Source organism: Carcharhinus amblyrhynchos, chromosome 6 (assembly GCF_965287045.1).
Source record: "Carcharhinus amblyrhynchos chromosome 6, sCarAmb.v2.hapA, whole genome shotgun sequence".
NCBI lineage: Eukaryota > Metazoa > Chordata > Chondrichthyes > Carcharhiniformes > Carcharhinidae > Carcharhinus > Carcharhinus amblyrhynchos.
In genome coordinates, this window is record NC_137329.1 from 117893052 (window position 1) to 117909515 (window position 16464).

General features: G+C 45.2%; 1 protein-coding gene across 1 annotated transcript in view; it reads right to left on the reverse strand.

The window, feature by feature from the left end:
• The window catches only part of ppm1h (protein phosphatase, Mg2+/Mn2+ dependent, 1H), a 147782-nt gene that overhangs the window by 55207 nt on the left and 76111 nt on the right, over positions 1 to 16464 (reverse strand). The window contains exons 2-3 of the mRNA XM_080191287.1: positions 10323 to 10488; positions 757 to 1098 (exon numbers count right to left, since the gene is read on the reverse strand). Coding sequence (XP_080047413.1) covers positions 757 to 1098; positions 10323 to 10488 — 508 coding nt within the window. The remainder of the gene's footprint in view (positions 1 to 756; positions 1099 to 10322; positions 10489 to 16464) is intronic.

Below are 16464 nucleotides of genomic sequence, written 5' to 3' on the forward strand. Positions count from 1 at the left end.
TAACAGCGGATTTACTGAACCTTAACTCTAACCAATAACTTATCTGGCCATTTATCATGTTGCTGTTTATAAGACCTCACCCTATACAAACTGGTTGTCATAGGAACATAAGAACTAGGAGCAGGAGTAGGCCATCTGGCCCCTTGAGCCTGCTCCGCCATCCAGTAAGGGCACGGCTGATCTTTTCATGGGCTCAGCTCCACTTACCCGCCCGCTCACCATAACCCTTAATTCCTTTACTGTTCAAAAATCTATCTTTGCCTTAAAAACATTCAGTGAGTAGCCTCAGCTGCTTCACTGGTCAGGGAATTCCACGGATTCACAAGTCTTCATGTGAAGAAGTTCCCCCTGAACTCGCTCCTAAATCTGCTCCTCCCTTATTTCGAGGCCTAGTTCTCCCGCCAGTGGAAACAACCTACATTAATGGCAGTAAAGTACTTCACTAGTCATTAAACACCGTGGGACATCCTGAAGTCCTGAAAGGCAATGGATGAAAGGGTCATCTGGACTTGAAATGTCAGCTCTTTCCTCTCCTTACAGATGCTGCCAAATTTGCTGAGATCTTACAGCATTTTCTCTTTTGATTTCTGAAAGGCACGCGGCAAGTCCCTTCTCTTTGCTGGGAGGTCAACACGGGGCTTTGCTAAACCCAAGGGCGAGAACAGAATCTTACAATTCACCACAAGGATCGTATAACAGCCGACGGGCACTGATGATGACAGTCGCTCTGTAAATGACCGCCACGCAAACACTTACCATTTCTTTAAAAGCGTTTTCTATTGCTCCAATAACCAGACTCTCGTGAGGAATTTTCTTCTCGATGAAAAACCGTGTGGGAGGGCTGCTCGGTGACCCCGGGGTCCCCATCGAGCCCCGCAGCGAAGCAGCTCTGGTTAACGTCCTTGTGTTGCTCACCACTTCTGGCTCGTCGTTGAGGCAGGTCGGGGGAAGGACTGACGAGTTTCTCAGGACTCCAGCCACTTCCTGGAGATGCTCTGCTATCTTGTGGTGGAGGAGCTTGGAGGCCATCACGGCAGCTCCAGCTCCCGCGTGCCCATCAAACAGCGCCCAGTAATTAAATGTAATCTCCTCCGGGTCCTGTAGGGAGAAAACGGACAACTTCAACCAACAGTCAAGTTTATTTATTGGTCCCAAGTAAGACTTACATTAACACTACAATGAAGTTACTGTGAAAATCTCCTAGTCACCACACTCTGGCGCCTGTTCAGGTCAATGCACCTAAACCAGCATGTCTTTCAGACTGTGGGAGAAAACCAGAGCACCCGGAGGAAACCCAGGCAGACAGAGGGGGAGAACATGCAAACTCCACAAAACAGCGACCCAAGCCGGGAGTCAAACCCGGGTCCCTGGCGCTGTGAGGCAACAGCGCTAACCTCTGTGCCCCACAGCACAATCTGCTTTGGTTAAGGAGCATTTCAATTACTGAAATGGTCTCACTACAAGAATTTAACATGACGTTAACAAAGGCAGAATGATGAAATGGACATCAAGTGCTTTGTCCCGTATCTTAGTGGCAAGGCCAATGGACAATGTGATATAGCCCTTGTTGGAAACCTTTGCATTGACAACAGCCACAACATTACCAACAACAACTCTATGATTGAATAAAATCAGAGATGGGAGGAAATCTGAAGGAGAATGTGCTCGGGTCGGAGGGTGCTGTGTCTAAGGAGGGCTAGTGAATGTATGTCACGCAATGCGATTTTTAGACAGTATTACGAACAATGAGGATGCCTCAAGTGTAGCTGACGATTTACTCATCTATAACAAGAGACTGGTCATTCTGAAAATTTGGAGACTTGACGTATTACAACGGTTGCACCAAACACATTTGGGCATCACAAAATGTTGAGCCAGAGCCAGATATTGATGGCTGAGTCTCTGAAATGTCACTGGAAAAGATCATATCATGCTGCACTATTTATGCTATCCACCATTAGGAGAAAACTATTTTGATTTCAACTTCCTTCCTATCATGACTGTGGGAACGTGGTGGGATGGACCTCTTTGAATACCGGGAAGAGGTCCTTGATCATAGTACACCACCACTCCAAATAGATAGAAGTCAGACAACTGCACGGTCACATTCCTGATACTATTATTACATTGCAAAGGAGATATTGGCAATTTATGCTATCCCAGGCCTTATAATTTCAACCAATGGATTGCAGTTTGCCAATGAATACTTTAAAGGGTTCACAGCGTCCTATGGATTTGTCCATATCACCAAGACAGCAGGATATGCCCATGCCAATGTTGAAGCTGAAAGAGGTGTGTGTACAGTGAAAGCATTGCTGAAGAAGGACAATGATATCCAGCTTGCACTTTGGAGTCATTGGTCAACTCTATTCCAGAATAGTTGACCGTCCTGTGAACTTCTCATGGGTAGAAAGCCGAGGACACAACTCACTGCATGCTCACACACATGCACACACAAGCTGATGACTTGGAAAAGTAAAAGAGAAGAGGACAAACATCATCTGGCCAGATGTTGGAACTTTGCAAAACGTTGGACTGGAGATCAAGCTCGCTATGGATAAATGGTTGGATAGACACCATATTCACATTCATGCCTTGTCCAAACAGAGCAAGGTACGGCTTGGCAGAATAGACCTGCACTGGTCTATTCCTACCCCATGAAAGCAGTCTCGAACTGGCCAGAGATGCTGTATTCATCCACCAATCCAGAGGATAATCTGGCTAGTGGACTGGACTCATCTGCCAATTCCCCTCCAGCCCGAGCAGAGTCCGAGAGACCACCCGCCAGCCCCCAGTGCCCTTCAAAAACAGAATAGGAGCCATTCTTGTGAAACCGCCACAGCGGGTGTCCTTATAAAACACAAATGGAGGAAAGAAGAGGACAAACAAAGTTACAGACTGCAACATATCAGGGTTAAATTCATGATTTGTTTGATATTGACAATAACGAAATGGAAGTCAGAAACTTGGAGGGTGGGTCGGGGAGATGTAATATAAATGTGTATATGCTAATCAGATGTTGTTTAAAGGGTTAATTCCATTTATGCATATGCTAATCAGACATAGTATATAATAACTCCAGCAGTCGGTTTTGAAGGAACCGTGCTTTTATTGCACAAATCAAAATAAACAATAACCACAAGCCTGTGATGAACATAATAGGCCCCAACTGGGACTAGAAGATTAATAGACACTCTTGGGGTCTTGCTTTATACAGGACTTGGTCTACAAGATCCACCTGGTTGACTAATTACCAATCCCCAGGGAGCTCCTATTCAACAAGCCCAATTGAGAGGTCAATTAGTGATTTCCCCATGCAGATCACTGGGGTTATCACATAGAATAAGGAGTTGATTCTAATGGTCCATGTGCTCAACAGATGTAAGGTCAGGGGTTAAATCTAATTGTCTATGTGTTAATCAGCCATTGTGTGCATCATCACAGGAAGTGATGCAACATTACATGGTTTGTTCTCTCGCTCTTTTACAGCTTCAGGCAAGATGCAGTCAGCACAGTAATGATGTTTTTAGCCATGCTTCTGCTTTCCATTGCCTTGTGGATTCGGGAAATGTTCCGGAACACCCTAACAACGCCAAGAAAATACGTAGTTTGTTTGGTTCTACACCGATTTGCCAAACATTTCACCGAAGCAAGACTTCTTTCAGCAAGCCAAGGGATGGTCACAGAAACTTTGGAGAAGAGATCAAACGAAAGAATTCAAGAAAAGGGAATTAAAAAATGATCGGAATCAAGTGTGACAATCTAATCGCTAGTAATTGCAGCAGTTTACATTAAACAAAGAATTAAGGTTGAAGTTATGCAGTGTGATCGATGTTGAATAATAGAAAGCAGATGACAAAATTACTTCCAATTCACAGAACAGAAGCAGGCTATTCAGCCTGTCCGGTCTATGCTAGTTTCAGCATGGTGGCACAGTGGTTAGCACTGCTACCTCACGCCACCAGGGACCCATGTTCAATTCTGGCTTTGGTCTGTGTGGAGTTTGCATGTTCTCCCCCCGTCTGCGTGGTTTTCTTCCGGATGCTCCCGTTTCCTCCTACAGTCCAGAGGTGTGCAGGTTAGGTTGATTGCCATACTAAATTGACCCTAGTGTCAGGGGATTAGCAGGGTAAATACATGAGGTATGAGGATAGGGCCTGGGTGGGACTGTGGTCAGTGCAGGCTCAATGGGCCGAATGGCCTCCTTCTGCACTGTCGGGATTCTATGATTGCACAAACTTCCACCCACTCTAATGGCCTCTTTTTACCTTGCAGCTGTTTTGCTTTCATCTTACTCTGGATAGCAGTTCAGAATAAATAAAGTACCTTGGGGTGGGGCCAGAGTAATATATTGGCCTAGTTACAACAGCAAGTTTCCTCCCCTAAACAGTCACCAGTGAACAAGGATTTTTACAATGATCTAGCAACTTCACAGTAATGTGCTGTTCCTCCAACTCCAGCCTCTTCTGGAACCATTCCTCCCTGCGTTACATCACTGGTGTCCAAACTGTCTTGGCCCTATGCGCTAAAATATTCTTTTTAAGCCCCTAATTCCTGTGTTTCCCTTTTAGGAGATAGAACCATAGAACTCCCACTGTGTAGAATGAGGCCATTCGGCATATTGACTCTGTACTGACTCTCCGAAAAAGCTCCCCACCCAGGCCCTCCCCTCTGCCCTATATCCATGGATTTATCCTGGCTAATCCACCTAACCTACACATCTTTTAAGTTCACTTATTAGTCACAAGTAGGCTTACATTAACACTGCAATGAAGTTACTGTGTAAATCCCCTAGTCGCCATACTCTGGCACCCATTCTGGTACACCATGGGAGAATTTAGCATGGCTAGTGCAGCTAACCAGCACATCTTTTGGACTATGGGAGGAAACTGGAGCGCCCGGAGGAAACCCACACAGATATGGAGAGACTCTGCACAGGCAGTGAATCGAGGCAGGAATCAAACCTGGGTCCCTGGCACTGTGAGGCCACCGTGTTGCTGAGTTACTCACTGCAGAATTCCCTAGCATCTGACCTGCTCTTATAGCCACAGTATTTATATGACTGGTCCAGTTAAGTTTCTGGTCAATGGCAACTCCCAGAACATTGACAGTGGAGGATTCAGTGATATTAATGCTACTGAACGTCAAGGAAGATGGTTAAATTCTTCCTTGTTGGAAGTTTCCATTGTCTGTTATTTGTGTGATGTGAATGCTACTTGCCACTTAACAGCCCAAGCCTTAATGTTGCCCAGGTCTTACCGCAAGAATGCACGGATTACCCCAATATTCGAGGGATTACAAACAATACTGAACAAAGCAACTGCCAACATCCCCCACATCTCTGACCTTACGTTGGAGGAAAGGTCATTGACGAGTCAACTGAAGAAGACTGGACCAAGGACACGACACACTGAGGCACTCCTACACTGATGTAGGAGGACTCAGCTGTTTGGCCTCCAACAACCATAACCACCTTCCTTTGTGCTAGCTACGACTGCCACCATCAAAGAGCTGTCCTCCCGATTCCCATTAACTTCAATTTTGCTTGGGCATGCTTCGTCAAGCGCTGCTTTGAAGCCAAGGGCTCACGTCATGTTATCTGTACGAAACTGCCCATTCAAAATTGCAACATCCAGTTCACCTTTTAGCAAGGCAGCCCGGCGTATGCAGGTCTTGGCTGAATTCCCGATCTCTCCCACACAGCCTGGCCGTAGTGAGGGACAAGGGTAGAGTAATTTCAGGCTCATTGTCCTTTTCCTCTTTGACATTCCAAACACTTTGGTCTTTTGGGTTTCCTGTAGCTAAGAGGGTGTAGCTGACAGCTTGCTGTCGGAATTCTGACTATCGTCAGATCTTCAGCAACCTCGAGAAAGCACTTATGATTTCTGAGAATTACGGGACCATCCAGATTCAGGGATCATCGATTTCTAGATTCTAGCGATGTCCTCCTCGCTCTGAACTCAATGCAATGAATAACTCAGCAACACGGTGGCACAGTGGCTAGCACTGCTGCCTCACAGCGCCAGGGACCTGGGTTCGATTCCCAGCTTGGGTGACTGACTGTGCAGAGTTTGCATGTTCTCCCCATATATTTCCTCCGGGTGCTCCAGTTTCCTCCCACAGTCCAAAACACGTGTACAACCTGCAGCATTGTTTTTGCTTAAGCTCCGGATTGCTGTATCTGAGCCTCTTGCAATAACCCCTGCTTACTCTGAACTTGATGCACATGATTTGTGATGACATTATTTGCCTAACCACAAAGTCAGTGGCGGAGAACAGATTTGTGTCTTTATACTCCCTTGGGTCACCACTGACCACAATACCACAATGATCTCTCATCATCACTCGAGTCTTCAGCTGTGCGTGTCTTTCATTTAATGCTAGTTACTAAGTAGTTACTACTGTCACCTCACAGCGCCAGGGACCCGGGATCAATTCCTGGCCTTGGGTCACTGTCCATGTGGAGTTTGCACATTCTCCCCGTGTCTGCGTGGGTTTCCTCTGAGTACTCCGGTTTCCTCCCACAGTCTAAACCTGTGCAGGTTAGGTGAATTGGCCGTGATAAATTGCCCCTTAGTGTCAGGGGAACTAGCTGGGGTAAATATGCGGGGTTATGGAGGAAATGGGCCTGGGTGAGATTGTGGCTGGTGCAGACTCGATGGACCAAATGAACTCCTTCTACACTGCAAGGATGTATGATTCTAAGTAACCATGCAACATGTTCTCTTTTTGCTAGCCATGGATAAAATCTCCCGATATTTTCATCTGGAGCGACTGCTCTGTCAGTTGGATCCCACGGTATTATTTTGAAGATGAACCGAGGACTTCTGTCCACTCTCTTGCCCAATATTTATCCCTCAACCAACATCAAAATCCATCATTTCCACACTGTTGTTTGTGGGAGCTTGCTAGGCATAAACCTGCTGCTGTGTTTCCTAAATACATCTGTGAGTTACACCTCAAAGTACATCCTTCAGTGATGAACGAGGTTATACAAATCATTTCTTAATTCTGCTTTCATCAGGGAATTTCCAGCCTACACAACTAGAAACCCAATCTAGAGAGAAGTGTGAAATTAGATTGGGAAGATATACTGAAAGCAGCCAGCCTGCCGTGGAATACACCGAGGCCCAGAGTCATCACAAGAACAGAAGCTCTACGTTTATACAGTGCTTTTTCTGATTTTGCATTCTCAGCTCGGAACGCGCAGAGTAGAAACTCCAGCAGGTTCGACACAAATTTTTCTGTCTAAAGATGTGTGGGTTCGGCTGATAGGCTATGCTAAATTGACCCTAGTGCCAGGATACGAGCAGGGTAAAAGGGTAGGGTTATGGGAATAGGACCTGGGTGGGATTGTGGTTGGTGCAGATTTGATGGGCTGAGTGGCCTCCTTCAGCACTGTAGGGATTCTATGATTAACTGTGCATGGCACAAGTCCGAATTTCTGACATGCATTGTTGGCAAAACAAGGCATGATGGCAAAGTGGTTAACACTGCTGCCGGGGACCCGGATTCAATTCCGGCCTTGGGTGACTGCGTGGAGTTTGCACATTCTCCCCGTGTCTGTGTGGGTTTCCTTCGGGTGCTCTGGTTTCCTTTCACAGTCCAAAGATGTGCAGGTTAGGTTGATTGGCTATGCTAAATTGCCCCTTAGTGTCGGTAGATGAGGAGGGTAAATATAAGAACATAAGAGGTAGGAGCAGGAGTAGGCCATCTAGCCCCGCCATTCAATAAGATCATGGCTGATCTGAAGTGGCTCAGTTCCACTTTCCCGCTTTCTCCCCATAACCCTTAATTCCCTTATATGTGGGGTTATGGGAATAGGACCTGGGTGGAATTGTTGTCGGTGCAGACTCAATGGGCCAAATGGCCTGCTTCTGCACTGTAGATTCTATAATAAGGCTTCATGCCATGGGTATAAGATTGGAATAAGAATAACCACTGACTGAAACATCAGAATTCCAAATTGCACCAAGACCCAAGACAACAAAGAATGCAAAGTTAAAACAAATTTTTGGAGAAAAAGAATGAAAATAAAAGAGGTTCATGATGTCACTATGCCCTGTTAGACCTCCAAAGTCCCCTTGGTGACATAACCAGAACAATGGTTATGCCAGCATTTCCATTCACTGAAAGGATGTTCTTTATGCCCTTTAAGGAAGGAAATCTGCCAACCTTACCCAGTCTGTTCTACATGCGTCTCCAGATCCATTGCAATGTGCTTGACCCTTCAGTGCCCTCTGAAATGATTTAACATGCCACCCAGTTTGTGAACAATTAGGATTGAGCAATAAATGCTGGCTTTGCCAGCAGTTCCCACATCCCATTAAAGAATAAATAAAACATGATTAAACAGTAATCAGCATGTTCATTAATAAGATGGAAACATGAAAAATAGGGCCAGGAGTGTGCCATTTGGCCCTACAAGCCTGTTCCACCATTCAACGTGATCAAAGCTGATCCTCCACCTCAACTCCACATTCCCAACCTCTCCCAAACCCCTTGACACCTTTAGAGTCGAAAAATCTATTTTCTTCTTAAATTTATTCAGTGACTTGGCCTCTACATCTTCTGTGGTCAAGAATTCCACAGGTTCACCATCCTCCGAGTGAAGAAGTTTCTCATCTCAGTTCTAAATAGCCTAATCCTGTATCCTGGGACTACGTCCCCTATTAAATGGATCAGTGGACAAAAAAAAACACAAATCATTTCAGGAACAATAGTACGAGTAGAATCTGGGTCTTCTTTAAAGCTTGAACTATGACTGTCCCAATGACTTTTATCAACTCTTATAATTTTAGTTTTGTAATGTTGGGTTACGGAAGGACTTCACAGCGATAGGAGGAAAGTGAATTAAATTCTTCTTGACAGAGAATTCCTACGATGCAGAAGGCAGTCATTCAGCCCATGGCACCTGCAACGACAACAGACCCCATCCTTGTGACCCCATATATTTATCCTACTAATCCCCTGACACTAAGACGCAATTTAGCATGGCCAATCCGCCTAATCCACACATCATTGTGACTGTGGGAAGAAACTGGAGTACCCGGAGGAAACCCATGCAGACATGGGGAGAACATGCAAACTCCACAAAGGTGAGGCTGGAATTGAACACGCGTCCCTGGCGCTGCATAGCAGTAGTGCTAACCACTTGCACCATCATGCTGCCCACGCACACTAAAACAGCAGCATGAATTCAACAAACAGTAAGCAAAACGGCAAGTTTCTCGACAAGAAGCTGCATTTACCAAGTGCCTTTAATATTGACAGCGACGTGTCCAAACATTTCAAAGAGGTGGAAGAAAGGATTAAAGGATTAATATGGAATCAAAATAATGCAGACGCTGGAAATTTGAAATAAAGGGGTACTGACTCAAAAGGGGAGATATTAAAGGAAGTGTGGAAGAGAAGATGTATTTCAGCAAGTCTTAATATGGAAGAAGACAGAACAGCTTATGGAGGGAATTCCAAAACGTGAAACTGTGTGGCTTAAGACAGAGCTGCCAATGGTTTATTTTTTATTCATTTGTGGGACATGAGCGTCGCTGGCTGGCCAGCATTTATTGCCCATCCTTAGCTGCCCTTGAGAAGGTGGTGGTGAGCTGCCTTCTTGAATCGCTGTGGTCCACGTTCTGTGGGTTGACCCCCAATGCTGTTGGGAAGGGAATTCCAGGATTTTGCTTTCTAACTACCTTCCCTCCAGCGACTGTGGAGGCCGGAGGCCGGATGGAAGCTAGTAAACAAAGCAGGGATTTCCCTCAGGAACATGCAACATGGGAATTCTTCAAAATTCCAAATGGGTTCAAGGATAGACGTAGAGAAGATTCTTTTCATTGGTGGCAGAGAACAAAATGGATATTAAAAATAAAAGTAAAGTTTATTTATTAGTTTAAAGTAAGGCTTACATTAACACTGCAATGAAGTTACTATGAAATTCTGTTAAAAATAGTCACCAGTAAACACAAATTCATGAGAAACCTCTTCAGCCAGACAGTGTGAGTGACGTGGGAATTGCTGCCACATGGTACAATCCAGACAAATAGCACAGATTGATTTCAGGGAAAGTCAGGTTAGTACATGAGGGAGAAAGCATTGGAAGAACATGCTGAAGGGCTAATTAGATGAAGAATTACAGGAGACTGTACAGAGCATAAAGGTCAGTGTTAACCAGTCAACCAAATGGCCTGTTGTGTGTGCTGCAGGCTCTATGCCACACAGTAATGTGCACAGTAATTCACACTGGTGCGACTTGACCTTTCTGTGTAGCCCGTGCATTTTGTACCAGCTCCCGCTGAAAGTGGAACGAAGCCTCAACTTACCGAATTGTCTTTGATCTGTAACCCTTCCCCGTTGGGCAACGACGATCTCCTTTTGGCTGTGGAGTTCTTACTCGGTGTGATGGGGGCGCTGGATTTCTTCCTCACGGTCACCACTTCACAGGAACCCTGGTCCTCGTTGTGTGTGCTTTTCCCTGCATTGATCACCCTGCAAGCCACCAGGAAACATTACAGTTTAATTACTGCGCATAAAACGACAGCAGGTACATCCCCATCTGCCCCCTTCACATGACGTAGCCACCCGCATCCCCCCAACCCCACAAACACTCTCTAACGCACTCTTTCTTCCCACTTATCAGACACTTGATCATGTTAATAGCCTCAAGTGTAACCTGGGTCAATCATTACAGTTATAATGAAACTTAATTTGCAATAATGAAATGGCTTGTGGTAAAATGCTGAGAGATTGGAAAGCATTTGCATCTATATTGCACCTTTCGCCACCCGAGGACATCCCAGGCAATGAATTGCTGATGTTCTGGAAGGCAAACGTTGCAGCCAACCGGTGCACAGCAAGATTCCACAACAAGCAGAGAGAGATGAAAAAAGCTAGTTAATCCATTTCGCTGATTTGAATTATGGGTGATATATTAGCACAGTGGTTAGCACTGCTGCCTCACAGTGCCAGGGACCCAGGCTCGATTCCAGGCTTGGGTCACAGTCTGCGCAGAGTCTGCATGTTCTCCCTGTCTCTGGGTTTCCTCCGGGTGCTCCGGTTTCCTCCCACCCGGAAGTCCGAAAAACGCGCTGATTCAGTGCATTGGCCATGCCAAATTCTCCCTCTGTGTACCCAAACAGGCGCCAGAGTATGGATTTTCAAAGTAATTTTGTTGCAGTGTTAACTTAAGCCTACTTGTGACACTAATAAACTTTATCAAGACAGGAGTGACACGGTGAGATTACCTACTGTGCCCACCCCAAGGGTGAGAGGGTGTGTATGGCCTGACAAACAATAGGGAGACAACATGGGAGGAAGGTTGTGCAAGGCCTGAGGGAGTGAAGGGTGAGAATGGCAGGGAGAGGAGCAAGGAGGTGGAAGATAATGATGAACAAGGAGGGAAGACTGCAGGGAGGAAACTGGACCCCAACAAGATTGCATGAAAAGCTCAAAAACAAGAGGGTCAAGAAGATATGTCTCTGAAGGAAGGGAATTCACAAAGATTCCAGATGCAGGGTCAGAGTTCCAAGTGAGGCTTAGGTGCCTCGGAAGTGATGGGTTTGGGGGAAAAGGTGGTTGAGTGAAGGTACAAACTTCTTGAGGCTGCGAGTCTTTTGCCTCAGGGTTGATGACGTTCTGCATGATCTGGTGAAGACAGATGGACTGGAGAGAGTGATGTGAATGTTGTCTAAATGTGGTGCTGGGGCCTTTGAACTCTTAGCTGAGGATAGGTGGATGAATTAGCCGCTAGCCTGCCTGGAGAATTGGAAGGGAACTTGCCTGTGCATAAATAATGAGGTTCCAAATGCACAATCTAGGACGGGGTCTCGCCCTTCTGTTGGCAGGACAGGTACCACGGGAGCTGACCGCCACTACACGTGGTCTCAAAATGGGAGAAAGACTTCACTACATTTAAAAAAATCTCATTGATAAAAGCCTATTCAATACATTTAAATTCTTCAAATACTTAATCCCTTATAAAAACATTTGTATTCATAACCCCACATCAAAAACAGCTAATTTCTTTATAACCACTTGGAGCTGTTAATTGAACTGTGAAATTACAGGCCCACCATAGGTTGTGGAAGCAGTCAAGCAGCACTAATACTATAATGATACCCCTCAGGCTTATGTCAACAAACAACTAGTGAAATTGCAAGTGCTGACTTTATTCCAAACATAAACTTTTTTTTCAAAAATTTAAATAGCAGGGAATTTAAATGACTTGACAGTTCCACAGAGCTTTTCCACTTTTAAGTTTAATCTCAACAACCTGACCCTCAATTACCCTGGCAAAGGGTACCTGACTTCTCCCAATAGGGTACCCGACCTCTCCGGCAGACTTGGACCTTTTCTGAAAGCCCATGTTTCAGAAATTAGGCCGACCAGGATTGGTTTTGAGTGATTGTACAGCTGGCTCTGTGATTGGTGCTGCTGGCCCTTGTAACTCCCAAACTGCAGCACACACACCACATCCAGTGAAAATTGTGGGTGCCCAGTTTGGGGGCAGGGTGGGGGAACTTCAGGAATCTGGACTCCGACCGTGCTTTGACTAGCGTGATGACCCCTTCCAACACGATGGAAATTCAAGTCTGAACGTTGCAATTTTATAACCAGAATAGAATTAGAATTAAAGAAAGACAAGGAAGCAAGCTCAAGGCTGTGCACGATATAAACAAAAAAAAACCCCACAAAAGCCCAAAATCAGAAATACAAACAGTTAATGTCCTGTTGGAGATTTGGCGTGGACTCGATGGGCTGAAAGCCTCCTTCTGCACAGTGGGGCTTCTTTGGTGGGTGGCACAGTGGTTACGCCCACTGCCTCATAGTGCCAGGGACCCGGGTTCAATACTGGCCTTGGGTCACTGTCTGTGCAGAGTCTGCACATTCTCCCCATGTCTGAGTGGGTTTCCTCCCCGTTCTCCAGTTTCCTCCCACAGACCAAAGATGTGCAAGTGAGGTTGACTGGCCATGCTAAATTGACCCTTAGTGCCAGGGAGATTAGCAGGGTAAATACTTGGGATTACAGGGATAGGGCCTGGGTAGTGCAATGCAGGCTCAATGGGCCTCCTTCTACACTGTAGGGATTCTATGAAAGTGCTGTTGATACAAAGCAAATTAATCAGCTTCTGAAAGAGGATATCAGAAATTCTGTAGGTCAGTGCGGTAGAAGTGACACTTCCCATCCTGAATCACAATCTCACATGAATTTAGATGGATAAATACTATAGGTAACATTATAATTTTTTTTCCCTTTAAGACATTCCTTAAAAGCTACCAACCGGTTTTTGGACCTCTGACCCAATTGCCAGAATTCTACCACTCCCCCACTATGGAATCGGAGCGTGCGAGGAATGGACAATGGAAACATCCATTAACCTTGGACAGAAGTTTCCAGTCTTGGGTCGAGCGAAACCGTAAAAATCCTGCCCAACATCTTCTCATGCAACTTGGTGTCAAATTTTGTTTTATAATGCTCTTGTGAAGGACCATGGGACACTCTGCTACATTAAAGCTGCTATATAAATAAAGCTTAATTGTAGGCTTACATTAACACCACATTGAAGTTACTGTGAAAGTCGCCCTCATCGCCACGTTCCAGCGCCTGTTTGGGTACACTGAGGGAGAATTTAGCGCAGCCAGTCTACCTAACCAGCACGTCTTTCCAACTGCGGGAGGAAACCGGAGCATCTGGAGGAAACCCATGCAGACATGGGGTGAACATGCAAACTCCACACAGACAGTGACCCAAGGCAGAAACTGAACCCGGTTCTCTGGCGCTCTGAGACTGCTAACCACCGTACCACCCTAGCTGCATCGCAACTAGGTGGCATTGGCCACAACCCCAGTTGAACCCAAGATAATAAAACTAGCAAATCCTCTGAAGGGCAACGGATATTTTTTAAAATTTGATTCGTATTAGCATACAGCGAAAAGTATTGTGTCTTGTGCACTATACAAAGCATACTGTTCATAGAGAAGGAAAGGAGAAGGTGCTATATGTCAATTCTATAATCTCTGCAGCTTGAGCGAAACGTTATCACAGTAATTTCTCTCAGATCACTTGATCTGTGATAAATAACTCTTGTCACATTACACAGTTCCTTTTTCGTTTTGCACCATCTCAACCACAAGAGGGAGTTGAGGGGCTCTGTGTCTGTTCCCTCTCCAACTCCATTACACCCTTCAGACAAGCTGCTGACGGGAATTGCACTTATGGCTCCATTCTGTTTTTGAAACATTTCGTGCAATAATTAACTCCTCGCTGTGCTCGCAATTACATTAGCTTCGTAAATAAATTTGGCTGTTGGCTTTAACCTGAAGTAGAAGCCATGGGCGGTGCGGTGGCACAGTGGTTAGCACTGCTGCTCCACAGTGCTACAGACCAGGATTCGATTCCCGGCTTGGGTCGCTGTCGGTGTGGAGTCTGCACGTTGTCTGCGTGGGTTTCCTCTGGGTGCTCCTGTTCCCTCCCACAGTCCGAAAGACATGCTGGTTAGGTGAATTGGCCGTGCTAAATTCTCTCTCAGTGTACCCAAACTGGCGCCAGAGTGTGGCGACTAGGGGATTTTCACAGTTACTTCATTACAGTGTTAATGTCAGCCTTACTCGTGACACTAATAAACAATTTCACTTTTTCATGTATTTATTGGACACTGCGGTAATTACGAACTTGCAATAAACAGAAGTCCATGGCAGACAAATCAAACAGTGTCCACTGCAATACAAAAAAAAAGACAGGCTTGCATTTATATTGCGCCTGCCCTGACTCAAAGCACTACAGTGAATCTTTTGAAACGAAATGCAGGAAATTCAGCAGCCAATGTGCCCAGAGCAAGACTCCACAAATAGCAAAATGGTCATGGGGATACAATCTCTTTCAGTAATGTTGGTTGAGGGACACTTGGGGTGGGGGAGGGTTGCTCTTCAAAATAGAACCACCACCTTTTTTTATAAAGGCAAAATTCTGTGGATGTTGGAATCTGAAGCAGAAGCAGGAAATGCTGGAAAAAACTCAGCAGATCTGACAGCACCTGTGAAGAGAGAATAGAGCCAAACTCTCAAAAACGTGGGCTCTATTCTCTCCCCCGCAGACGCTGTCAGGTCTGCTGAGGTTTTCCAGCATTTTCTGTTTTTGCCACCATGTTTACCCTGGAGGGCAGAAGGAGCTTCAGTTTATCGTCTCTTCCGAGAGATGGCATTGCAGGCTGCAGGCAGTGTAGCCCTTTCTTCATACCGCACTGAAGTGTCAGTCTAGGATACGCACTCAAGTGTCTGGAGAGACATTTGAAGACCCCCCCCAAAGTGGTTCGGAAATGAGAGGCAAGTGACAAAGCTGCGGTTAGCACGATAGCATAACAGGCAATGGTTATTAGTGGTGCTGCATACCAGCACACTCAACAGCATATTTAAAATGTTCAGGGTTTTGGAGTGTTGGAAAACCATAATTTTTGCTGCAAGCACAATTGTAAAAGAAAACTGCAACAAGTGAAAATAAAAATGTTACAGCTGTAAAGGAAAAGTAAATTGCAGGTTAAAATTTCCTGGAACTATACTCATGAATTCTTCCAATAACTGTCTGATATATTTTGGAGTTCGTCTCAAAGTTTGCACCTTTACGGAACTTGATTTGATTTATTATTGTCACATGTATTTACATACAGTGAAAAGTATTATTTCTTGATCTCTATACAGACAGAGCATACCGTTCACAGAGAAGGAAATGAGAGAATGCAGAATGTGATGTTACAGTCATAGTTAGGGTGTAGAGAAAGATTAACTTAGTGCAAGGTAGGTCCATTCAAAAATATGACAGCAGCAGGGAAGAAGCTGTTCTTGAGTCAGTTCGTATGTGATCTCAGACTTTTATATCTTTTTCCCCCGAAAGGACAAGGTGAAAAAGAGAATGTCCAGGGTAAGTGGGGCCCTCAATTATGCTGGCTGCTTTGCCGAGGCAGCGGGAAATGCAGAGACAGTCAACCAGAGGCTGGTTTGTGGCTGTATTGGGCTACATTCACAACCTTTTATAGTTCCTTGCAGTCTTGGGCAGAGCAGGAGCCATACCAAGCTGTGATACAACCAGAAAGAATGCTTTCTACGGTGCATCTGTAAAAGTTGGTGAGAGTCGTAGCTGACATGCCAAATTTCCTCAGAAAGTAGAGGCGTTAGTGGGCTTTCTTAACCATAGTATCGGCATGGGGGAACCAGGACAGGTTGTTGGTGATCTGGACACCTAAAAACGTGAAGCTCTCGACACTTTTTATCTTGAGCACTTTTTTCTTTAATAAATTTCTTGCTGCTTTAATACTGGAGTTTTAAAGAAACTGTTCTTCTGAAATTTTTAAAAAGAGTATTTTTGGAAGAAGGTGATATAGTGAGGGCGGGGTATGCTCAGGTTCTTGCTTTTCTGTGTGGATTTTCTCTGGGTGCTCCGGTTTCCTCCCACAGTCCAAAGACGTGCGGGTT